This window comes from Neomonachus schauinslandi, chromosome 1 (genome assembly GCF_002201575.2).
Source record: "Neomonachus schauinslandi chromosome 1, ASM220157v2, whole genome shotgun sequence".
In the NCBI taxonomy this organism is placed as follows: Eukaryota; Metazoa; Chordata; class Mammalia; order Carnivora; family Phocidae; genus Neomonachus; species Neomonachus schauinslandi.
In genome coordinates, this window is record NC_058403.1 from 197,681,542 (window position 1) to 197,707,792 (window position 26,251).

The 26,251-nt window shown below is 46.1% G+C and overlaps 1 protein-coding gene across 2 annotated transcripts; it reads left to right on the top strand.

Annotated features, from left to right (window-relative positions):
- On the top strand, positions 1-26,251 carry CDC25A (cell division cycle 25A). Of its 2 annotated transcripts, XM_044917222.1 has the most exons (15): positions 1-193; positions 1,194-1,267; positions 2,582-2,624; positions 3,322-3,358; positions 3,825-3,926; positions 5,734-5,853; positions 8,714-8,848; positions 9,312-9,386; positions 14,295-14,465; positions 20,540-20,638; positions 22,315-22,377; positions 22,473-22,571; positions 23,610-23,740; positions 25,701-25,812; positions 26,048-26,251. In XM_044917222.1, exons 1-15 carry the CDS (start codon positions 24-26, stop codon positions 26,186-26,188), a joined length of 1,572 nt encoding a protein of 523 aa, XP_044773157.1. In that variant the 5' UTR covers positions 1-23; the 3' UTR covers positions 26,189-26,251. The 2 variants fall into 2 exon arrangements, with proteins under 2 accessions (XP_044773157.1, XP_044773159.1); XM_044917224.1 differs by lacking the exon at positions 5,734-5,853.

Here is a 26,251-nt window from a genome sequence, read left to right on the forward strand (position 1 = left end):
GCCCTGGGAGGCCGGGCGCCGCCATGGAACTGGGCCCGGAGCCCCCGCACCGCCGCCGCCTGCTCTTCGCCTGCAGTCCCCCTCCCGCGCCGCAGCCCGTCGTGAAAGCGCTGTTCGGCGCACCAGCCTCCGGGGGCCTGTCGCCTGTCACCAACCTGACGGTCACCATGGACCAGCTGCAGGGGCTGGGCAGGTGAGGAGGGACTGGCGAGCGGTGCCGCAGGCCGCTGGGCTCCCAGACGGCTCTCGGGGGGGATCCGGCTGGGAAACGGGCCCGGAGCGGGGCGAGACCTGTCCGCCGCTCGTGGGCCGCCCGGCTGATTTGGGGCCCGCCATGTGCACCCTCCCCCCAGGCGGAATGTTGGGCGGGAGAGGCCGTTCCGACCCTCCAGGGCCGCCCTCAGCCCCGAGCCGGGCCCGGTGGGGGGTGGGGTCGGCCCGGGTTCCCCACCTTGGCCACCCCTTTCAGATTGCTTTGTACTCTTCTGTCCCAATCCCAGGAAGCTCTTTGTAATCTACCCCACGGGGGCAAAGCGGACCCTTTCAGGCGCTCACTTCTACCCTTTGCTGAACCATCTCGAAGGATCTTAGCTTCCTGCGAGCTTTGTTCCTTCTCTACAGAGAGACATGGCATTTTCTTAACTGGAGTACGTGCAAAATCATCTCAGTTCCTTAGCCCGTGCGCATTCCTGATGTCCACCCCTGCTTTCCTAAGGCCAGGCCTTTTTATTCAACTTTCCATCCTCAAAAGCTCCCTGGACTTTTCCTTATGGCAAAACATGCATCCCACGGTGTTTCTGGTGGAGCTGATTACCCTACAGTTTTGGACGTCCCATTTTCTCTGTAAGCACATGTCTTGTACGTATTCCAACCTCTGAAAAGCAGGAACTTGTCCGATTCATCTTTCATCCTAGCAGGTACCTAGAACACATGCTCTCGTTTCAGGAAATACTCCAACATCACAGTCCTCTTGTCTACAGCCTGACCCAGGCCATGCCTACCCACTCCATTCTCATCTTTTATATTCAAGTGCTAACTGGGTGTTTTGGGTGGCAAAATGGGGTCTGTGGTGTGGCCTTAGAAGTAGATGGTTAAGAGCAGCCTGGATACTTGCTAACCTCATGGCTTGTCTCCTGTATGTAACCTTGCAATTAGGTTTTAGAAATACATAGAATTCTTTCTCATGCTTTCAGTGAATATGAACAGCCGCTGGAGGTGAGAAACAGCAGTCTGCAGAGAATGGGCTCCTCTGAGTCAACTGATTCAGGTATTCCTGTAGTCTTGAACATTTATTATGTGTTTACTACATGGGGATCAAAACTTGGGAATTTGTTGTAACGTGCACTTCACCTGGGAACTTAGTTTGGTGACTAGTTGAGACAGTAAACAAGAGTCATGGCATTCCGTGACAAATACCCTTAAAACAGGACAAAGAAGGCCCTATGGTAGTTTATGGAGGAAACAAGTGTCCAGTGTCTGCATGGAGGTGGTGTGTGCTTGATCTTGAGGATGAGTAGTTGGGTAAAATGAACTATAACACCAAGACCAGAAAAGCATATTGGTTGAAACACAGAGTCAAATTATTGTTTCAGTGAGCCTGCTATGGAGGAAATGGACCAGTGCATTTTACTCTAATTCATAAATTCATGGTTATATTTGCACAGATGCTTTAGGTTAGGGAATAAGAGCAAAGGTCTTAAAATGTAGACTTCTTTTTTTTTTTTTTTAAGATTCCAGTTATTTATTTGACAGAGAGAGAGACAGCGAGAGAGGGAACACAAGCAGGGGGAGTGGGAGAGGGAGAAGCAGGCTTCCCGCCGAGCAGGGAGCCCGGTGCAGGGCTCAATCCCAGGACCCTGAGACCATGACCTGAGCCAAAGGCAGATGCTTAACTGACTGAGCCACCCAGGCGCCTCTTAAAATGTAGACTTCTTAAGAACTAGGGATAGGGTGCTTACTTGTGGCAGCGTGGCAGATGAGAGTATCAGAGCTAACACTTGACTTCCTGCAGTTATGTGGAGAGGTGTGCACTAGGCAGACGCTGGTGGGTCTGGGCCATACTGAGAGGTGTCTCCTACACCTTGCTCCCTTTGGTGAGATGAGCACCTTACTTGGTGTTATTTAAAGGCAATGAATACTTGGTTTGTCATAGGACTAATGTATTTTTCCAAACCCCCAAATTACACATATGATCTGACAAGATAAAATATTTTGAAGTCAGAACTATTCCAGAAAACCAGTACCTATTCTTTCCGTGGTCAGCACTCACAGAAAGTTACCTGGGTAATCTCTGAATAACCAACCAATCATCATAAGATTATGTTTAATTGTCACAACTTATTCCCTTGATGGTATTTGTAAGTAGGAAAAGGGGATTGGTAGATATACCATGAAAATGTTAAGACTTGTGCAGATAAACGAAGTTTTTGACAATCAGATAATGATACCACTTTAATTCTGGCAAAAGCCCAAGCCTGAGTCTTGATTGATGGCTTAAGGAAACAGTACTAGTAGTATTTTTGTTTTAATGACAAAATGGTGTCTCATGTATTATTTCCTGAGGTTTTATTATTTCCCACAGGCTTCTGTCTGGATTCTCCTGGGCCCTTGGACAGTAAAGAAAAGTATGTATTCACTGGTTTTAAAAATCTGTGCTTAGGAAAGACTTTTCTTAATTTTTTATTGAAATTCTTTGTGCTCTGGATGGGAGCCCTGGATTTAGCTGACCCGAGTAAGACTTGTGGATCCTATAAATAAGTCTGGTGCCTTTAGAGAATGAGTTGTTTGTGCCAGCAGTTTTTAGGACTTCCCATCCTTTATTTTAGCTGTAATTTGTGGTGTTCTCTTTGAGTCTTGCCCAAACCCTTACTTCACCCTCTGGCATCATAGACTTAAGAGAAATGTGGGGTTTTTTTTTTGTTTTTTGGTTTTTTTTAAGATTTTATCTCTTTAGCCGAGAGAGAGAAGGAGAAGCAAACTCCCTGTTGAGCAGAGAGCCTGATGTGGGACTCGATCCCAGGACCCTGAGATCATGACCCAAGCCAAAGGCAGACACTTAACCGACTGAGCCACCCAGGCGCCCCGAGAAATGTGTATTTTAAGAGAAGACCTGGGCTTGCTTTTTTTTTACCTAGAAGCCCAGTAATGTTGGGGGTGCTTGTGAGAACAGGACAGCCTCAGAAATCTGTTCTTCCATCTTGCCTAAAATGGGGATGTTTGACTAACCCCTCCCCAAACTATAGACTAAGACCACTGCATCTGCTAATATGAATACCTCCCTCTTGTTTTATTCTCATTGTTTACCTTCTGATCTCATTGCAGCCTTGAAAATCCCATGAGGAGAATAAGTTTCCTGCCTGTAAGTTAGTTCCCTTTTTATTTTGAGCTAATTCATATTATCTGTCTCCTTAGCTATCAGTATGACCTTGATGGGAGACCTTAATTTAGACAGCAAAGACTGCTTTTCCTTAGTCTTGTAAGCACTCAAAACACCTAAACAACCTCACCTTCAGTTCTAACTACCAGTTAGATACAGGAAGTATTCTTTTTTTTGCAAATGATATTTCTGGATTGATTTGGCACCCTAAATCTCTGCTGAGAGGGCTGTAGACCTACCTTGTGAGGTTAGGTGGGAAGCCATGTAGCGGGATCTCCTACCCCATGTTGTGGCAAGGTGGAACCCTGGCCACATTTCTTGGTTACCACCTGCAGTGTGTGAGGAGATAAACCCCACCCCTCCTACTGCCATTTTTGTTTTTCTTTTGAACCTGAGTTTCATTGAATTGTCATTTATGTACCCTAATGTCTTTTTTTCATTTTGACAGCAGAAGCTCTTGGGATGTAGCCCAGCTCTGAAGAGGAGCCATTCTGATTCTCTTGACCATGATGTCTTTCAGCTGATGGACCAGGATGAGAACAAGGAAAACGTGAGTGGCCTCAATGTACTAATGTAGGATAGAGGTAAAGCCAGAGGTGGCTTAGAGAAGTGGCTGGGCTGCTTTCTGGGAAACTAGACCTTCACCAAAGTCATGCATGGTCTCTGCAGTCAGAGAAACCTGGATTTGAATCCTGCTTGTGTAACTTTGACCCATTACTTCTTTTTAGGCTTCTTCATTTCTTTGTTCATAAAATATGAGTAGCAGTAACTTGTAGGGCATTATGGAATTAAATAAGATAATGTATATAAAGCATTTAAAGTGGTTCCTGGCAGGGAGGAGTTGCTCAGATGGTAGCCCTTAGGAGTAAAGGAGTAATTGTATCCATGAATACTTTATCCAGAAGGGTCTGCCTAGGCCCTGCCTCTTTGTGCTCATCCTGGGATGAGTTGTAAGCTTAGGAAAAGGCTTCTTGGCAGTATTTGAAAGAACAGGGCCAACAAGTCTCAGGGAATCACAGAGTAACTGAACTGGTAGCTTAGAGGGTGAGCTTGTGGTGTTCCATCCAAAAGTCCAGGAACACCCTGGCCTGGCTTTTCTCTCATACCTGCCAGGTGCACTGCACAGGGTAAGCACCCAAAACAGTTCCGTGACTTGGCTCAGTTTTTCCAGCCTTCATTCTCACTATATCTGCATTTGATTTCCTCCCCTTTTCCATCCCCTGCTAAAATGCCACAGTTTATAATCCTTATCATCTTCCAGACTTCGTGTAAAACCTACTGCCTCCATGAATTCTCCCAGTGATTCCCTTAGCAACTTGTGAGTGGTTCTGAGGGACAATACATAAAGTGAGTTCCTGCCTTGAGTGCTTGGAGCACTGCCTCGGTGTGCTTGCGTGCGTGCGTGTGCGTGCGTGCGTGTGTGTGTGTGTGTGTACGTGTACTGCCTTCTACTGGACACACTGAAGCTGTACTGATGCCTGGTTTTCCCCTGAACGTGGCTTTTCCCAGGATTGCCTGCTTGGAATTTTGTTCTGGAGGGGAAAGAGCATAGATGTTGGTTAAAGAGCTCTTATGATCTTAGGCACATCACTTAACCTGTATGGCCTAGTTTCTTCCTCATCTGTAAAATGGGGGTGATCGGTGATGGTTATATGGGTTAATGCATAGAAAGTACTTAGTCCTGTGTTGGCTTATACATACTCTGATATTTGCTGAGCACTTCATCACAAGTGAAGTGGCTGTTTTAGGTAGGTGGATTATAAGTGCTTTCAATCTTGAAGTAAATGGAATCATACAGAATGTATTCTGTCACTTCTGGCTTTCACTCAACATGTGCAATTCATTCATGTTGAGTAAAAACAGTAGTTTTCTTAATTTTCCATTGCTTTGAGTATGGAGTACAATAACTTTAAGTGGAAAATAATTACCTCCTGTTGGTAGGAAGAAGGTGGAAAGTACAAAATCTTCAAACAAATCTAGAGTGAAAAGTTTTTGCTCCCATTCACGGGCAATTATATTGAAACCCTTTGCTTTAGATTTTAGGAAGTTGTTGATTGGATTTAGCTTATTAACTCAGTGTTTTGTATACTTGGCCGATATTTATGTTTGTGTCAGGAAATAGTCTTTGTGGTGAGAGAAAAAATGCTGCCTTGGAAGTCAACTGTTGACAAAGTCTGTGAAATTCTTCGTGACACAGATCCAGTGTTGGAGTTAAGCTCAGAAATGGGTAAACCCTTAGTTTGGAGGCAATTACAAAGGTGAGCAGTGCCTGCTCCCTTGGCTGTCTCACCCGAGCTACAGCTGAGGCCCTGATTTTCATGGACAGTGGAATATGTCTTGACTCTACTGTCTTGCAGGAAGCCTTTGAGTTTAAGAAGCCAATAAGACCGGCATCTCGTGGCTGCCTGCATTCTCATGGACTTGAGGAGAGTAAAGATCTCTTCACACAGAGGCAGAACTCTGCCCCAGCTCGGATGGTATGTGCCCTGGCTTTCACAGGGGAGTTCCTGATGGGAACAGAATTAAAGCACCTTCTTGAACCTGGAGTCGAAGACGCTACAGTAGCTCTTGTTGTCTTTACCTTGACTTTGTCATTTGAAACTAGACTGTCACATTTTTTGGTGTTTTTGCTGTGTCTGGAGAGCAGACAGGCAGAAGCAGAGTGAGAGATGGTCTGTTTGGAATATTGAACTTGAGCAAGGAATATTTGACCTTGTCAATTCTGGGGAAATAATCTGCGGGCATCCTGGGTCATTCTTCTAAATGTTTGTACGGTGGGATTATAGGTCTTAAAACTTGCTCTTTCATAGTGCCTCCTGAGTGCTAAGAGGTACTTCCCAGAGTGGTTTTGTTCAGAGACAGCACTTGGCTTCCTCCAAAGGTGGTTTATTAAGAACTATTGGGGATTCCAGTGAACCTACCACCTATGGGCTACTTGACAGAATTGGGGGCCACCTACCCCAGGGTTATTTCTTTGCCAGAAAGAGGCGTCACTGCTTCCAAAGTTGCCTACTGGTGATCTGACAGCTAAGGCTAGAAAGGCCCAACGAGATGACCACATTTGGTTTCCAGTCTTTCCTGGGAATTTGCATGTGAAAATACAGCTTTCCAGTCTGGCACAGCTTTCCAGTCTGGCTTGTGGTCTGAGGTTCGGGTTCAGCCAGTATCATTGCTCTGTCTAGCATTTGCACAAAGCACACACGGACTGTCTTCTTCATTCTACTCAGGACTATGTGTAGACCAGGATTTAACAAAATCTACTGATTCCCAACTACACAGTAATTCTTTTAAGTACTGGGTATCCAAAACTAAATATCTTTAGTGTGCCCTTGAAGACCACCCCATCGGGGTTTATTGTGGTCACCTAGCCTTTCCTAATTATAGGTGACTTGTCTGTCATTTGCTGTATCACATGTGCACTAGGGATCCCAGAACCTAGGTCACAAATACTGGTATTATAAAATTTTTTTTTTAAGATTATTTATTTATTTATTTGAGAGAGAGAGAATGAGAGACAGCACGAGAGGGAAGAGGATCAGAGGGAGAAGCAGACCCCCCGCTGAGCAGGGAGCCCGATGTGGGACTCGATCCCGGGACTCCAGGATCATGACCTGAGCTGAAGGCAGTCGCTTAACCAACTGAGCCACCCAGGCGCCCTATAAAATTTTTTTTTTAAGAATTCATTTATTTATTTGTCAGAGAGAGAGGGTGCACAAGCAGGGGAACAGCAGGGGGAGGGAGAAGTAGGCTCCTGGCTGAGCAAGGAGCCTGATGGGGGACTCGATCCCAGGCCCCTGGGATCACGACCTGAGCTGAAGGCAGACGCTTAACTGACTGAGCCACCTAGGTTTCCCACAAATACTGGTATTCTAGTGTGAGCCTTCAGAGGGTGTCGCCCCACGATAAAGTTACCTGCCCCTTGGTTCTGCTAGCTGGAAACTTGCCTGTGTGCCAAAGCATGCGCAGGAGCACTTGTGGAGGATCAGAGGCAGCCTAGAACTTCTGTGAAGCAAGCTGGTGCCTGAAGCAGAGGAGGCTAGCTGCAGAGAGGATCCCTCCCTAGGTAGGCAAAACGAGAGGGCAGCTTAAGGATTAATGCAGTTCTATTGCAAAGGGATTTGTGTCTTAAGGATTATCTGTAGGATTTAGGTTGAGACTGCCTCCTTACTGTGGGAAAAGATATATCTCTGAACATTTTTCCTGGCTTTGGGAAGCACCTAGAAAAGATATAATTCACTATCAGCAATGTTTGTATTAGTAATGTTTATCTCTAGAATTTTTTTTTTATTTAAGATTTTACTTATTTATTTGACAGAGAGCACCAGCAGGGGGGAGGGGCAGAGGGAGAAGTAGACTCCCCTCTGAGCAGGGAGCCACGTGGGGCTCGACCCCAGGACCCTGAGATCATGACCTGAGCCAAAGGCAGACCCTTAACCGACTGAGCCACCCAAGCACCCCAGCAATGTTTATCTCTAGATGGTAGACTTATGAGCCATCTTTCTAAATTTCCTATATTAAATAATAGTTTTATGTTGGGGGTTCCCCCCCCCAAACAACAACATAGTGTCACCTAGTGAGATACCCTATTTTTACTCCAGGAGCAGTTCTCTCTCCTAGGAGAAAATGTAGTGAGAGAAGCTTGGGCTTTGGAGTCAAACGGGTGAGCCATGTGGTCTTGTGGTAACCTCTCTTAAGCATTGGTTTCCTGATTTGCTAAATAAGTAGAAAAGGAGTTACTCCCCTTACTGTGTTGTGAGGTTTAAATGGAACTGAACACTTAAGATCATATCATAGTGTCCACTACACAGTAATTCCTTAGTTAAAAACAGCACTTGTCATTTAAATTCCAAGTCTAACAGACTAGGATAGACTGTGTAGAACCAGGCCACCCTTTACCGCTCCCCGCCCCTCTTCAGAGCTGGAGTTACATAAGCATTCTCTAGGCCATTCTGTGGGCAGAGATTCTATCTTCTCACCCTTGCTCATTGCAGCAGGTTATCCTACTGTATCACAACCCGCATGTTGATCCCTATTCACTGATTACAGTCCTCTGGTAAAGGAAACCTTGCCCTTCGTTAGAGGCTCTCCCCAGATCCCACTGTAAGGTGAATTGCTTCTGAGAAGAGGTTTCTGTGAAGGCTTCCAGGCCTGATTCTACTCAGGACTATGTGTAGACATCAAATCCTTTATCATCTTAGGCTGCATTTTCCTTTGATGAGTATCTGCTAAAATTTTACTTCTAATAAATAAAGTATGTTTTCCTCATAAAATCTAATGACCCATCCAAGGAAATCCAATCTGATCAGTTATTAACAAGCCGTGAATTCTGTCTTCCAGCTTTCCTCCAATGAAAGAGATGGCAGCGAACCAGGGAATTTCGTTCCTCTTTTTATGCCCCAGTCTCCTGTGACGGCCACTTTGTCTGATGAGGACGATGGCTTCATGGACCTTCTTGATGGAGAGAATCTGAAGGTGGTGTGTGTGTGTGGCTTTGGGGTGGCTGATACTTTTGTTCTTTTGGTGAGAATTTATTGAGACTCTGCTCCTAGTCTAATTAAATCTGAGGTGGAAGTGGGGCAGTTCTTCAAAAGAAGACACCCAGAGGATCCTTCATACCCTGAAGGAGCTGACAGTCTATTTTGTACAAGAGACCTGGAACAAGAAGAGTATCAGACGAGCTGGCGTGAAGCTGGAGAGCCAGAGGCTACCTCTTCACGTACCCTTGGGGTGGAAGGTGCTTTTAGCTACACGTTCAGATGTCCAAATTGAGAAACATGATGCTCTTCTGACCTTAACATACTGGGCAGTGGGAAAGAGGAGTGAACATTAGAGGCTTCCTATCCAGGCCTGTCTGATACTCCTCAGGCAGAATCACACCTAATGCCTTCAAACTGTTAGTCTCTGCTGGATCTTTATAATAGTTTTTCTCTTTTAGAATGATGAAGAGACCCCGTCGTGCATGGCAAGCCTCTGGACAGCTCCCCTTGTCATGAGAAGAACGACAAACCTTGTAAGTTGTTCCCGTTGTCTGGAGAGAGCCTCGAGTAATTAGGCCTCTGGGACAGAGTAGACTAGACTAAATGGAAAACTAATCTTTCTGCCCACATCACCACAGGGATCAAAAATAGTTTCATTTGATTCTGTCTTTGAGTCTATGGGCCTTTCCCTTGACTGGTCACTAGTGTTCTCTCGTGTAAAGAGAACTGTTTACACTGTTTCTTTAAGTTTTCTTTTGTCCTCATTGGTGTGTGAGGAAGTCTGGCTGATACATACACATGTAGTTCTTATTTTTATAATTTTTAGTTTATCCCAGCCATTCTTGGTCAAGTTAATGTCTTGTGTATGTGTGTGTGTGTGTTAATGTCCTTTCTGTTCAACTCTGACCTCTCTTACTTTCTAGTTGAAGATCTCAGGAAAACATCTGCTAAATTGAATTCCTCACAAGTGACAGTGATTGATGGCACCTTTGTGTTCTAAGCTGTGGGTGCAAGTACGGATAGTCTGGGGATTGGCCCTGAATGAGGCTGAGTTCACAGGCTGGGGCCTTGTTCGGCCTCAAAACACAGCATCTCCCCCAGGAGCTATTGAGGAGTACACCTACGTGGGCACTCTGAGCTCTTTAGAGCTCCTGGTTGCAAGGTGGGGAGCTGGCTGTCCTCTGTCCCTGGGTCTCTGGCTCTCCTCTTTCTTCAGCTTGTTTGGTTGTTTTGTCCACGCTTTCCAACATTTGCACAAAGTCTCCCAAACGTTTGGAACACTGCTTTATCTCTGTTTTCTGCTCAAAGATTCTGCTTTACTACAGGTATTTTCCACATGGGGTTTAGGATTATTTCAGAGCTTAAGGGTGCTGAGAGTATTACCCATAGAAAGTTGAAGTTTTATATCATTTTTATGTTTTTTCATTTCTCCTGTATAGACTCACCCACAGCTCATATTTAGGACAGATATTTGTGTTTCTTTTGCCTAGGTTAAGTTAGAATTGCCTTTGACCCAGCCAGGCATTTGGTTACAACTGTTACTGATAGAAGCACATCCTTGGATGACTACGTCATTGGAATGGGGTCCGAAAGTGGCCCGTGAAGCTCTGTTTCACACTTCTGCAGAGCCACCTCTGCCCCTCATGGCTTAACCTGCTCTGAGAGGTGGTCTGAGTTTGAGAAGGGGCAAGCGGCTTGCTGTGGCCACCAACATTGGCTGTGTAACATTGTCTTGTCCCAAATAGGGTTTGTCCCCACTGTCATCCTCAGCTACACCTTTGTGGGGTTTTTTTGTTTTGTTTTAAGATTTATTTATTTATTTGTCAGAGAGAGCACAAGCAGGGGGAGCTGCAGGCAGAGGGAGAAGCAGGCTCCCCGCTGAGCAAGGAGCCCGATGTGGGGCTCTATTCCAGGACCCTGGGATCATGACCTGAGCCGAGACAGACGCTAACCAACTGAGCCACCCAGGTGTCCCTCAGCTACACCTTTAACTCAGTCCCCATATTACAACCTGACACTTTAAGCAGTAAGACAGCAAGGAGTGGGTTACTTTGCCACATCTCCGTCGCGGGGTAGCAGCGGAGTTATGGAGCCCTCGATGGTGAAGCAGACCACAGCTTACCCTGTGTGTGTGGCCTTGTTAAACACACATGTATTGCCACATGTATCCCATCGAACGGGTGGGCCTTGTGGGCACTTCAAGGGCAGGAATGTGCATCACCCTGGAAAGAGCCATGTGCTGTGAGCAAGTTAGGGGCCGATCCCGCAGAGAAGGCATGTTTGCCAAGGGTCTCACGGTGTGTGGGAACTTGGGGGGCAGGATGTGTCGATTCATGAAAGAACAGTTCATCTGCGTAGCCCTGTGAAGCTGGAGAACGGGGATGTGTGGTGGGCAGAGGTGAAGTTGTGACGGATGTCACTGGTCTGCCAGTCTAAGGGGTTTAGATGGATTTTCCCCAGGGACGCTAGGGTTCGTTGAGTGTGACTGTTAACTGGAAGGGAGGACGGGTCAGTTACAAACAGGGTACTTAGGAGCCAGTTGTGATTATGTGGCAAAGTGCTAAAGTGCTAATTTTCTGAATTACGCAGAGAGGAGGGAATAGATAGAAGGAATCATAAATTAGGAACGGGTGGTATTTAGGGGTAATAGTGGTAAAGAAGAAGTCATGACAATGACACCAAAGTTGTCAGTGGGAGAGACACTTTTTTTTTTTGAGATTTTATTTATTTATTTGAGAGAGAATGAGAGAAAGTATACACGAGGGGCGGGGGTCAGAGGGAGAAGCAGACTCCCTGCCAAGCTGGGAGCCCGATGCCGGACTCGATCCCGGGACTCCAGGGTCATGACCTGAGCGGAAGGCAGTCGCTTAACCAACTGAGCCACCCAGGCGCCCATGGAGAGACACTCTTAAAATACATCCTCAATTTTGTTGGGTGTCTTTGTGTGTGTTTAAGTACATGGTGGGTAAAGAACCTGTGGTCTCCCATCTTCTCCATAGCGTTTGGGATGGTAGAGGTGTGCCCTCAATTTTGCAACCTTAGGTGAGAACAACCAAAGGTCAAGTGGAATGATAGGACCTAGGGATCTGGGTTTAGACCCTGCCTGAGCCACCCACAAATGCAGACCTTGAGAGATGCATTTCATCTGTCTGCATGTTTCCCAGTTTGTAAAACAAGGAGTCTTGATTAGGGGAAGGACCACATTTATTGCTCGCTCTAACATCCAGGTAGTTGGAAAAAGACTTTTCAAGTATTAAATCTTTTTTTTCAAGTATCAAGTCTGAAGACTGTTTGCCTTTTTTTTTTTTTAATCTTTCTCATGTATTTATATTCCATATCATCTAGCACAACACTTGCCAAACAACAGTAACTCAGACTTTCTATCAGTATATAGCCTACGGACTTCTGTTTCCATCAGGGATACTTTCAAACAAAGCTAGAAGCGAGGCTAGACCTGCACAGGGACACATCTTCACCTAGTGTGCAAACGCCTGGTGAAAATTAGATACTATCACAGTACAAAAATCAGAGCCCCACACCCTTAGGTATACAGATAAATTGATATCCTTACATTTTTAAACTAGCACGGCCCTTGAACTATATATAAATGTGGGACAAATGAACTATACTTTTGAGACCACTTACAAATTAAAGTAGATTAACATGCATAGCTATGAGGAAATGGACTATCCCATTATATATGCTTTGACTAAATTTACTACTTTGAAAGACATAAATTATGTACAGAGTGAGGAAGCTTGGGAAATGGCTATCAGTTGTTTTTTTTTATTTAAGATTTTATTTATTTATTTGACAGAGACCGCAAGAGAGGGAACACGAGCAGGAGTGGGAGAGGGAGAAGCAGACTTCCTGCCGAGCAGGGAACCTGATATGGGGCTTGATTCCAGGACCCTGGAATTGTGACCTGAGCTGAAGGCAGATGCTTAACGACTGAGCCACCCGGGCACCCCTTTAATTGAATTTTTTAAATTACCAATCGAGTTCTGGGACCCTTCACAGCGAGGACTTGCCTTGCACGGACACTTACTGCAGACTCACAATTGCTGGGCTGTATTGGAATTGTGGTTTCTGCCCTGGAGGAGTTCACAATTCCCTCTGAGACTGTTGAAAGCAGTGAATTCTCTTCCCAAAAATGCTTCCAGCTTTTCTAGGTTAAAAAAAAATCTCTGGGGGTACCTGGGTGGCTCAGTTGTTATGCGTCTGCCTTCGGCTCAGGTCATGATCCCAGGATCCTGGGATCGAGCCCCAAATTGGGCTCCCTGCTCGGCAGGAAGCCTGCTTCTCCTTCTCCTACTCCCCCTGCTTGTGTTCCCTCTCTCTCTCTCAAATAAATAAAATATTAAAAAAAAAAACCTCTGGTCCTGCTCTTCAGAAAACATTCCATTAAAAGAAACTTCAGAAAAGTTAGGAGAAAATCCGTGGTCTCTGGGAGAGCTGGCCTGGGAGTGGCACACTCTGCTGGGGATTAACCTGAATGTTTCAAGGACGCATCATCGAAATTGTAGTATCAGCTTGAAAAGGAGCGATTTACTGGGGTATGAAAGGAGATTCTGCATGGAAGGGAAAGCCAGGCCAGGGCACACTGAGTCATAAACAGACACACGAATTTAGACTGTCCCTACCACTGGTCGGAGTGGCTGCCCTAGGACTCTGGGAAATTCGTCCTAGAAAGACCAACTTTTGAACACAATTCTGAAGTCACTTGCTTCTCTGTGCACCCTGGCTCCTTGCAAACTTAACACCCTTAGCGCTATGTTAACACCTTATTGGCCCTGTTTTCTAGCACATTCAGCTACCTCCCACCTTTTCTGGATTTAGGTGGGGTATTAAGATCTGTTGAGCTACTCAAGCAAGGTGCAAGTTACCGAAAGGAGGAGGCAAACCAAAAATGTTTTCCCATCTAGAGCGTAACAATTATTTGACTCTTAGGACCCTGTGTAGACAGCTTTTGAGAGCGGACTGTCTTCTTCATCTCCGTATCATGTCAGCTGTGTACATGTTCGTTGGGCACCAGGTATTCGGTGGCTACTATGTGCCAGGCCCTCCAGGAGTCGCTGGGACTAGAGGAAGGGACAGTGTCTGTTTCCTCACTTAGGGTGAATTTTAAACCATCCCAGGAAGCCCTTGACCCATCCTCTTTACCGTCCAAGTGAGCAGGGGTTTTTGTTTGGTTTTGGTTTTAAGATTTATTTATTTTAGAGAGAGCTCCAGCAACCGGGGAGGGAGGGGCAGAGGGGGAGGGAATCCTGAAGCAGACTCCCCGCTGAGTACAGAGCCTGACAAGGGGTTCAATCCCAGGACACTGAGACCATGACTTGATCTGAAATCCAGAGTCGACTGCCTAACTGACTGAGCCACCCAGGTGCCCCTCAAGTGAGCAGGTTTTAATGGAAGATGGGTCTCTTTTTCTTCCCCCGTAGGGCAATCGATGCAAGCTGTTTGACTCTTCTTCCACGTGTAGCTCCATCGCCCGGACAGTGTTAAAAAGACCAGACCGATCTCAAGAGGAGCACCTGCCCGCAAATACGAAGCGGAGAAGGAGCATGGCTGGAGCCAGTGCCGAAGAGGCAGCCAGTCCAGAGAAGCCCCAGGTGCCTTTTTGCTCAAGGAGAATGATACTGTATTCTTCAATTCTGAAATTTCCATTTGGTTCTTTTTCTTTGCCAAACTTAACTATTTTCCATGTGTTTCAAGCATGTTCCTAATTGGCTACTGAAGCATTTTTAGGAAGGCTGCTTTAAAATCCTTACCAGGTAATTCCAGCATCCATGTTGTGGTGTTGGCTTCTATTGATTGTCTTTTCCTATTCAAGTTGAGATCTTCCTGGTTCTTGGTATGACAAGTGATTTTTCATTTGTATCGTATGTGTTTTGGGTATTAATAAGACTCTGGTCTACGTAAATTTTCTGTTTAGGCCTCTGATACTGCAGGGATGATAGGGGTGGAAGGTCCGGTTCCCCAACATGGCCTCCTTTGACACGGTGGGGGCAAGCCTCATTATTGCTGGGCAGGAGTGGGAGTTCAAGGTCCCCACTAGGCCTCTGCTGACACCATCCCGGTGAGGTGGAGACTGGGCACTTCATTACAGCTGGGCAAGGATTGGACGAGTAAGCTCCCCGCTTGCTGACCGGGCATGGTGTAGGGCCATCATTTTTCCCTTGGTGTTTGGCTACGGTGGTGGTATTGTCTAAAAGTTTTCTGTCTTGATAGGTGGCCCTTTTCCTAGTCCTTTGGCTAGGGAGAACAGACTTTCCTTCGGGTTTGTTTCTTTGGGTTTGCTGCATCACTGTCTCCTGGTCTACTTGGATCTATAAATTTCCCGCTACTTTAAGTTTGTCTCACAACTGTATAGTGTTTTTCATTGTATTCTAAGTGTTTTAATTCCTTTGTTTTCTTTTAATTCAGACCTATTGTGGCCTAATAAAAGTTTAATTTTTGTAAAAACTTTCACCTATACTCAAAAAAATATGTATCCTCTTTGGTGTCAAGTTCAGCATATCTAATTCTATCAAATCAATTGCTCATGGTTTGTTTTCCTGTTATTTTGGAACTTTCTCTACTAATAATATATCAGGAATTTTTTTTTTTGAAAGATTTTATTTATTTATTTGACAGAGACATAGTGAGAGAGGCAACACAAGCAGGGGGAGCGGGAATGGGAGAAGCAGGCTTCCCACTGAGCAGGGAGCCCGATATGGGGCTCGATCCCAGGACCCTGGGATCGTGACCTGAGCCGAAGGCAGACGCTTAATGACTGAGCCACCTAGGTTCCCCTATCAGGAACTTTCTGTAGTTCGGTACACAAATGTACATTATTTTTAAATAGCTGCATGAGAATCCTTGTTATGGATATGCTATTTTTCTGTTGATTAACATTTAGATTGTTTCTAGTGTTCAAACACTATAAACAATTACAGTATTTGCTGTCCTTTCATGTTCATTTTGGGGAGAATAGGTGGGGTTGTTGGCAAAAGCTATGGACATTTACTGTATCCCCCCTATTTATTTTTTCTTTCTTTCTTTCTTTATCTCTCTCTCTCTCTCTTCTTTCTTTCTTTCTTTTATGGGGGGAGGGGCAGAGAGAGAATCTTAAGCAGGCCTGACCCAGGGCTTGATCTCATAGCTCTGAGATCACGACCTGAGCTAAAATCAAAACTCAAGAGTTGGACGCTTAATGATGTGGGACTCAATCCCAGGATCCTGGGATCATGACCTGAGCCAAAGGCAGATGCTTAACCGACTGAGCCACCCAGGTGTCCCGCATCTCTTCATTTCCTATTGACCATTAGCCATTTCTTTAGGTGAGTGACTTGTCTTTATAGAGTCATGGTTCTCTGGGCATAAATCCTATACTCCTTTGCAGTGTTTATTCCATGAACTAAAGCCTTCAAAACATTATTGCATCCCAGCAATGATTACTTCATTTCTATTAACTTGTTTATACATTTTGGCTTGTATTCATAGATTTCCTGATTTTAAAACTATTCTTGCTTAATGAAATGTCATGTTTGGCTTATTTAGAATTGCTTTTATTAAACACGTTTTTCCTTCATTATACTGTCCTTATATCAGATTTTGGTATTAAGTTTTGGTATTAAGCATTGTAAAATAAACTGGAGAACTGCCCATGTTTTCTGTAGCATGAAAAGGTTTGAGTAACCACTAGTTGTCTTAAAAGGTTAGCTAAAGGGGTGCCTGGGTGGCTCAGTCCGTTAAGCCTCTGCCTTCGGCTCAAGTCATAATCCCCATGGTCCTAGGATTGAGCCCCGCATCCTGCTCCCTGCTCAGTGGGGAATTAAAAAAAGTCAGCTAGACAACAACCATGAAAATACCTAGGCCTGGTGTTTTACGTTTTATAATCTGTTTTAGTTACCTAATACTTGATGAGCATTTTACTTTTTCTAATTAAAAGTGGAATTCTAGGGGCGCCTGGGTGGCTCAGTCATTAAGCGTCTGCCTTCAGCTCAGGTCATGATCCCAGGACCCTGGGATCGAGCCCCGCATCGGGCTCCCTGCTCAGCGGGAAGCCTGCTTCTCCCTCTCCCACTCCCCCTGCTTGTGTTCCCTCTCTCGCTGTGTCTCTCTCTGTCAAATAAATAAATAAAATCTTTAAAAAAAAAGTGGAATACTAGGGGCTCCTCGGTGGCTCAGTTGGTTAAGCATCCAACCCTTGATTTCAGCTCAGGTCATGATCTCAGGATTGTGAGATGGAGCCCCTCATCGTGCTCTGTGCTGGGCGTGATGCCTGCTTAAGATTCTCTCTCCCTCTCCCTCTGTACCACCCCCTCAAAAAAAAAAAAAAAAAATTCTAAACTAAAGGGCAGGAACATTTATGAAATTTTGCATTTTATACATGCCAACAAATTGCCTTCCATAATGCTTCTTAAATATCCAGGAATATTCATTTCCTTGTATTCTTGCCATACTAGGGATTTACCTTTTTATTTTCTTTCTTTTTTTTTTTTAATTTTTTATTCTTATGTTAATCCCCATACCTTTTTATTTTCTTAATAGCGTTTCTAAATTTTTTTTTTTAGTAGAGAAAAGGGTAGGGGACAGAAGGAGAGGGAAAGAGAATCTTAAGCAGGCTCCACACCCAGTGCAGAGCCTGATGTGGGCCTGGATCTCACGACCCTGAGATTATGATCTGAGCTGAAATCAAGTCAGATGCTTAACCAACTAAGCCACCCAGGCGCCCCAATATCATTTCTAATTGTCTCCAGTTTATTTGTTCAAATCTGGGTTGAAATAAGGTCTGTGCATTGCAGTTGGTCGCTAGTCTATTATTTGGGCTCCTGTGCTCCATCGTTTTGTTTCCTTCTTGAAATTTTTGGTTGAAGAACTGAGGCCAGTTGTCCTGTAGAAGTTCCCAGTCCTATGGGATCTTCTAACATTGTCTTCTATCCTCTGTATTGCCCATAAACCTAGACTCTAGGAAGGCTTGATCAGATTGGAGTTCCATTTCTTTGGCATGACTATTTCCTGGGTGATTTGTTTACTTTGATCAGGCGGCACACCACTGGGCAGCCATTGATGATTATTGCCTAGATTTCATTTAACCAAGGTTTCAAAAAGTGATCCTGCAGTTCCATCATTCTTCATTTATTGGCAGAATGTTCCTACAAAGAGAAACTTCTGCGCATCAAACTCCTCTTTGGTCACCCTTGGGAAAGGCAAATGAATGCTGGATCTCTTTAAAGGGAACATACCCCGGGGCACCTGGGTGGCTCAGTCGTTAGGCGTCTGGGTCAAGATTTCCAGGGTCATGATCCCAGGGTCCTGGGATCAAGCCCCGCATCGGGCTCCCTGCTCAGCAGGAAGCCTGCTTCTCCCTCTCCCACTTCCCCTGCCTGTATTCCTACTCTCGCTCTCTCTCTCTCTCTGTCAAATAAATAAATAAAATCTTAAAAAAAAAATAAAGGAGTGCTCGCTTCGGCAGCACATATACTAAAAAAAAAATAAAGGGAACATACCCCCATAAATACCAGCTATGACCAGCAAAAAGCACTAGCAGCAGCCCAGAGCCCCTCATATGCTTCCCGCGTCAGTAACACTGATCTGAACTTAGCTACTGTGGCTGAGTTTTGCCTTTATTTGAACCTTGTATCCTTGGAGTCCTACTGTATATATTTCTTTTATGTCTGGATTCTCTTGTTCAGCATTATTTTTGTGAGAATCATGTGTTGTATCTATCCATGGTTGAGTGACCCCCCCCTTTTTTTTTGTCATTGCTGCATAATATTTCATCCCACGAACAGAGTACAGGTTATCTGTCCCATAGTTGATGTTTGGGTAGTTGTTCACAGGTTTTGGCAACTATTTTTTTTTTTTTTTTAAGATTTTATTTATTTATTTGTCAGAGAGAGAGAAAGATCACAAGCAGGAGGAGTGGCAGGCAGAGGGAGAAGCAGGCTCCCTGCTTTGCAGGGAGCCCGATGCGGGACTTGATCCCAGGACCCTGGGATCATGACCTGAGCTGAAGGAAGCTGCTTAACCAACTGAGCCACCCAGGCGTCCCGGTTTTGGCAACTATTAATAAAGGTGCTATAAACATTCTTGTACAATTTTGTTTTGTAAACATATACTTTGATGTCTCGTGGAATTCTGGTCCTAGGCTAGTCATGTGTTTGGCTTTGGTAGACACTGCCAAATCGTTGTCCAGCATGGTTGTTCTCACAACAGTGTATGAGTGTCGCACCCTGCATCCTTCCAGTATCCTTAGTGTTGTTCATCCCTTTAGTTTTAGCCGTTCTGGTGAGTGTATGGTGTCTGCGGTTTAGTTTGTATTGCCCTAATAGTCATTTTTCTTGGTCCTGGATTTTCCTCTTTGTATTGCTAGTCCGAGTTATTGCCCATTTTTCTACTGGGTTATCTCTTATTTATGGGAGTACTCTATGTATTCAGAGATGAATCTTTTATTGAGAGATTGTATATCTTCCTACTCTGGCTTGCCTTTTCTCCTAATACTGTTCTTTTGATGAACAGAATTTCTTGATTTTTTACATGTATTTCAGTTAATCAATCTTATTTATGTTGAGTGCTTTTTGTGTCCTGCTTAAGAAATCCTTACCACCCCATGACTAGCCCTTTTGACATGGCCTTACTAGTCTGGTAGCTTCCTTGCTACTATCAGAAGGCATTCCAGGTTTATCTTGTATATTTCTTGTCCCAACCTGGAGTCAATTACATCTTCAAAAAGCCCTGGTTTCTTTTCTTTTTTTTTTTAAGATTTTATTTTTAATGGGGCGCCTGGGTGGCTCAGTCGTTGGGCATCTGCCTTCGGCTCAGGTCATGATCCCGGGGTCCTGGGATCAAGCCCTGCATTGGGCTCCCTGCTCGGCGGGAAGCCGGCTTCTCCCTCTCCCCCCCGCCCCCCGCCCCCCCCGCTTGTGTTCCCTCTCTCGCTGTGTCTCTCTCTGTCAAATAAATAAAATCTTTAAAAACGAAAAAAAGATTTTATTTTTAAGTAATCTCTACACTCTATATGGGGCTCGAACTCACAACCCCAAGATCTAGAGTCGCATGCTCCACTGACTGAGCCAGCCAGGCATCCTCAAGCCCTGGTTTCTTTTAGTGGAAAATAGTATTCAGAGACCACAGTATTCTTTAGGAATGCTCATTGTACCTCTAGAGCTTCTCAGTGGACAGAGTTAAAAAATATTTATTTTAGACTTAGCCTTAATTTTTTTTTTTTTTTAAGGATTTTATTTATTTGACAGAGACATGGCGAGAGAGGGAACACAAGCAGGGGGAGTGGGAGAGGGAGAAGCAGGCTTCCCTCCAAGCAGGGAGCCTGCTTCTCCCTGATCGGCAGGGAGCCTGCTTCTCCCTCTCCCTCTGCCTGCCATTTTCTCTACTTGTGTGTACACACACTCTCTCTCAAATAAATAAAATCTTTTTTAAAAATTTAAAAAATTTAGAAAGGGAAGAAGAAAAATTTAGTTTCAGAACATTTCAGTTAGACACTGAAATAATAGTGGACTTCTAGTCAGTGACCTACTTTCTCTTTTTCGTTCTAGATTCAATCAAGTAAGAAAAAGTATTTGCTAAATGTAGACATTTACATGTCACTCTCCTCCTGAGATATGTTCTAGGTGAATGTTTTCAAAAGTCCTATTCAGAATCCTGGCCTCATTTTCTACCTTTGATTTGTGATTTGTTACAGATTCTACATCAGTCTTTATCCCTGGCATCTTCCCCAAAGGGGACCATTGAGAACCTTTTGGATAATGACCCAAGGGACCTTATAGGAGACTTCTCCAAGGTAATTCTAAACAGACGCAAGGAGAGCTGCTCTGGCTATGTGATTGGGCTTTAGGGTGTTTCCTAGAACACCCCCCTCAGCCTTTCTTCCCCCCTGGGGTGGCTCTTGCAGTGCCCCCAAGGGGACATAGTTTGAAGTTTTTAAAGATAAGGAAACAGACTCACGATCTGATGTATCTTGGTCCCTCTGGGACTGTCAACCTTACTGGTACTGACCAGACGAAGTAGGAAGCCACCAACCAGCCGCCTCAGCTCCAGCCCAAAGGCTAGGCCCTTTGGGAACTGTGTTTCTCATTATAAAAATAGTAATGCCGTAAAGTACAAAGAAGCAAGAATAAACCTATAGCCTCACTACACGACTGTGTATTGAAAGGTTATCTTAGAAGATCCGAAGTTGACGGATTTCTCTGTTGTCCAGAGAAGCACAGCCTTTGAGGGAGAAGGCCCTCAGGGAAGTGCAGAGGAAGGTCTGCTGATGGCCTGATAGTACGGATTTGCCGAGTGGAGGACTTGGCTGCCTTTGGGCTGTGGTGAAACACAAGGGTGGGACAGAGAACGTGTCGATAGCAGCTCGTGTAGCCACACAGGACATGAAGGCTACTAGATCAATTTCTTAGTCATTAGTTTAGCTAACATTTATTGAAGCACTACTGTTACGTGTTAGGGAAAGATTCCAGTATGAGACCCAGTCCTTCCCTCAAAACACTTCTCATGTGGTAAGAGCTGCCGTGCCATGGACCGCACGGGAGATGGAAGTGAAGGTCAGTGCAGTGTAAGCAGGCTGGGAGAAAAAAGGGGGGCTGTCTCAGCTAGAAGAGTGGGGAAGGTATGGGTCTGGGCCATATGTCATATTTCAGCCAGCTGAGTTTTGAAGGAATGGGGACACATAAGGAGGTTAAACACAGGAGACAATTCTATCTGAAGGGAAGAGCGAGCAAAGACTGGGTGTGTCCTCTTTGGTGGAACCTTCCACTTGAATTGAAGCTGTTGGTTATATTTGTCATAATGACCTTGCGCATGGCCATAGGGATGGATGAGCTTTTTTTTTTTTTTTTTTAAGATTTTATTTATTTATTTGAGAGAGAATGAGAGAGAGAGAGCATGAGAGGGGGGAGGGTCAGAGAGAGAAGCAGACTCCCCGCTGAGCAGGGAGCCTGACGTGGGACTCGATCCTGGGACTCCAGGATCATGACCTGAGCCGAAGGCAGTCGCTTAACCAACTGAGCCACCCAGGCGCCCTGGGATGGATGAGCTTTTGATTCAGCCGGTTGCCCTAATGAGTAATTGGTGATGTGCCTGTCTTTCCCCTCAAGGCCAGACCAGTTCTCATTTTTCCCATCTCCAATGCCCAACACCACGTTCCTGACAATCTGGCTACTGAGATGAAGGTTCCTGACAAGTAAGGGGAAGGAAATTACCTGAGGTTTCTGTATTTACATCTGGCTTATTAGCTAGCTATCCTTGGATAGGGTTGCCCAGCTTTACATTTGAGAATGAGGACAATATGCCTTGTTGGTGTGTGCGAAAATGAGATGACAGGATGTTAATGAAGTGCCTAGATGAGTAACCTGCCTGTACTATTAAGGTTTGGGTATAAAGCTGCCTCTTACCAGTATAAATGTTGCATTTATAGGCCTTGAGATTTGCTAAGTATCTTTTTTTTTTTTTTTTTTTAAGGGTTATCTCTTTCATACAGTTGCTGGGAAACATCAGGATTTAAAATACATCTCTCCAGAAATTGTAAGTCATCTTCTTGGATCCTGCCACCTGTGGGGTATTTGAACCTAGTTGTTTCTGGCAGCCAAAGTTGATTCTCCTGGGCTTTCTCTCCACAGATGGCATCTGTTTTAAACGGCAAGTTTGCCAACCTCATTAAAGAATTTGTTATCATTGACTGCCGGTACCCATATGAATATGAGGGAGGCCACATCAAGGTATGTTCCTGAGGTTTGCTTGTGAGCTCTGCTGTTGTGGGAGGCGTAGGAGCGCTGACAGGATCTGTGATTTAATTTTATAACTTTTTTTTTTAAGATTTTATTTATTTATTTGAGGCAGAGGGAGAGGGAGACCCAGCAGCAGACTCCCCGCTGAGCAGGGAGCCCGATGCAGGACTCCATCCCAGGACCCTGGGATCATGACCTGAGCTGAAGGCAGACGCTTAACCAACTGAGCCACCCAGGCGCCCCATGGATGTGTGATTTTAAAAGGTGGAGGGGTAGTCAGGGCGCCTGGGTAGCATAGTTAGTTAAGCGTCCAACTCTTGATCTCAGCTCAGGTCTTGAACTCAGGGTTGTGAGTTCAAGCTCTGCATTGGGCTCCACATTGGGCATGGAGCCTACTTTAAAAAATAAATAAAAGTAAAATAAAGGTGGGTGGTGACACCTGGCTGCTTACTAGCTCATATGCTGGTTATGAGAATTTTTAAAAGGGGCCTTGAGTCCTGGTGCACTGAAGAATGTTCCCTGGCCTACGCTACTCCACCACATTATACAGCAAATGCTCCCTGTCCTGTGCCTCACACCGTCACCATCAAGGGCATTTCTAGGTGGTACCCACTGACTCCCAAGCCAGGCCTGGGCACCCCAAGGCTTCTGACTAGAAGCCAGTCTCTGGTGACATGTCCCAGTCTATGCCAGACTTAGTGATGCCTCTAAGTCTATAGTTGAATTAAGCTGCAGGGTGGAGGGCAGGCGTGGGGACATGGTTTCCCAGGAAGAAAGTAACTGGTTGTGCCAACTTAAATCTTTTAACCCATAAAATAGTGTTGAAATACAGTAAAGGGGTACGTTAAATATAACATTGGTGTTTGCCACTGTCTCGGTGGCTTTTTGAAAGTCCCGAATTCCTAAATACCCATCGTGCCCATCATGGCGTAACAGAATATGAGGTGCCCAATTAAAGATGACTCACAGAATCCTTATTGGCAAGGATGATGCGCACAGGTGCCAAAAGAGTCTCTGGTGCCTCCACAGGGTGCGGTGAACTTGCACATGGAAGAGGAGGTTGAGGACTTCTTACTCAAGAAGCCCATCGTACCTACTGATGGCAAGCGCGTCATTGTCGTGTTCCACTGCGAGTTCTCTTCTGAGCGAGGCCCTCGCATGTGAGTGCTGTGTGCAGCTGGGCTCTGGGCCACGGGCCCGCGGTAACAGGGGGCATGAGGCGGGGGAGGCTCACACTCGGGGCGTACTTCACACCGAGCACCCTCTCGCACCTCCCAAGTCATTTCCGGACCCTAGCCTGCATACATGTAACTGTTTGCTTCTGTGAAAGTTCAAATTCGTCTGTAGCAGATGTTTTCCCTAATTCTTATCTATTAAGCAGTCATTTGGTTTGATGAGCAGCTTCCTTGAGTGTGGCTTTTTATAGGCTTGACCTAGCGGTGTCTGTTGCCAAGGCTTTGGGCCTTCTCCAGCCCGGCCCTGTCTCCGACGCTACTGTGGTCTGTGCTGGGAGAACTGAGGGACAGCTGGAGAGGGGGGTGGGGGCTGGGCCAGGGTGGGCTGCAGCTCTGACAGGGGTGGGCCAAGGTAGACTTTTCATAGGCCCACAGGCCTGGATTCTTGTGCAGCCTTTTCGTTTTGAACCAGTTCAAAAGTCAGGCCACATGGGGGCGCCTGGGTGGCACAGTTGGTTAAAAGTCCAACTCTTCATTTTGGCTCAAGTCTTGTTCTCAGGGTCATGAGTTCAAGCCCTGAGTTGGGCTCCACGCTCAGCCGGGAGTCTGCTTGAGATTATCTCCCTCCCTCTGCCACGCCCCCCCCCACCACACACACACACACACACACTCACTCAAATAAATAAATCTTTTTTTTCCTTTTTTCTTTCTTTTTTTTTTATTTGAGAGAGAGAGAGCATGCACAGGAGTGGGGAAGAGAGAGAGGGAGAAGCAAACTCCCCACTGAGCAGGGAGCCCATGCAGGGTTCAATCCCAGGACCCTGAGATCATGACCTGAGGCAAAGGCAGACGCTTAACGACTGAGCCGCCCAGATGCCCCTAAATAAGTAAATCTTAAAAAAAAAAAAGAAAAGAAAAGGCCATTTGCCTACGTGTGCTTCACCTGACTTCAGCAGCTGCTGTTTCACCGCATTAGCACACACACGACTACAGCAGGGACTTGTCTCCCCGCCTACCTCCCAAGGGCAGGGATTTGCCCTGCACTTGGCACAAAACCGTAATTACAGGAAGAAGTAGGATTTGAGAGAGGACTCCTGTTCCTTCACGAATGGGATTATTCATTCAGGTACAGGTACTTACTGTTGCCCCTCACATGCTAGATAGTGTTCTGGGTTCTGTGGCGAACCAAAAGCCCTGCCTTCAGGGAGCTGGCATTTCCAAGTGGGCGGGAGCAGACAAATACGATAAAAAATAGGTCAGCTACTCTGTGTGTTAGAAGGTGCTCCCAGGCAGGTTGGAGGAACAGCAAGGGGGCCAGAGTGGCTGGAGTAGAGAGAGGGGGAGGGCCGCGGGGGTGGGGTACCACATTATGGGCCACTGTAAGGACTTTGGCTTCTGTACCAGGGGTTGGGAGGTCAGGAGCCACAGCGAGGTGAGGGTATTAGTAAGAGTATTCAGGATTCAGTCCAAGCAGAGGGTGCAAGTAGGCGCCCTGAGGCAGGAGCTAGGGCAGCCTATTTAAAAGGCACAGGAAGAAAGCAGCCGGCTTACATAGGAAGTAAGGGAGGGACCCCGGCCATGGAGGAGGCTGGGGGGTGTGCCAAGGGTGGAGACTGCATTGGAAAGCTGCCTCGGAAGCTGTCGCTCCACATGGGGTGCCAGTGGGGGCAGGGAGGACGCTGGGCAGGGGCCGGGGGGTAGGGCTGTTCAGCTCAGAGGCAGGACCGTTGGAGAGAGACCGTCTCCCTTCCACCACCTGTGAGCTCTTCCTAAAGATTACATGTGGCCAGGAATGCACAGCTCAACACTGACTGTTTGCAAGAATGACCGGGAAACTGGGAATCTGTGTAAGGCGTGCTCGCACCGCCCCACCGCCCTCACTGTGTTGTCTCGCGTTGCTCTGTATCGGAAGAGCTCACCTTGCCGCGGCCTGCCTTCTTGACAGGTGCCGGTACGTAAGAGAGAGAGATCGGCTTGGTAACGAGTATCCCAAACTCCACTACCCTGAGTTGTATGTCCTGAAGGGCGGGTACAAGGAGTTCTTCCTGAAATGCCAGGTAAGGGGAAGTCTCTGGAGGGCACGGTGCCCCCCTCACGCAGCTCGGACGGTCCGATCTGGCTGGTGGTCATGGCTGTGTCTCATCCTGGCTCTGGGGTTCTGCCCTGCACAAAGAAGGGCCCTGGAACGTGCTGCGCTTTTGGTGCTGCTCCCCACCTTGCAAGCCCAGATGGGGGGAGCCGGCTTCCACGCGTGAGCCAGGGGCCCCTCATCTCGTCCTCTCCTGTCTGCAGTCTCACTGTGAGCCCCCCAGCTACCGGCCTATGCACCACGAGGACTTCAAAGAAGACCTGAAGAAGTTCCGCACCAAGAGCCGGACCTGGGCAGGGGAAAAGAGCAAAAGGGAGATGTACAGTCGCCTGAAGAAGCTGTGAGGGCAGCCGTGCCAGACAGCAGCAGCCTGGCGCTCCCTCCGTGCCTCCCCCCTTCCCTCTTTG

Bases quoted from the DNA above. Each gene is read 5' to 3' on its own strand.
- CDC25A (XM_044917222.1), top strand. From the start codon at position 24: ATGGAACTGGGCCCGGAGCCCCCGCACCGCCGCCGCCTGCTCTTCGCC. The intron at 194-1,193 runs GTGAGGAGGGAC...TCATGCTTTCAG, and splicing joins CAGCTGCAGGGGCTGGGCAG to TGAATATGAACAGCCGCTGG. The intron at 20,639-22,314 runs GTAATTCTAAAC...TTTTTTTTTAAG, and splicing joins TTATAGGAGACTTCTCCAAG to GGTTATCTCTTTCATACAGT.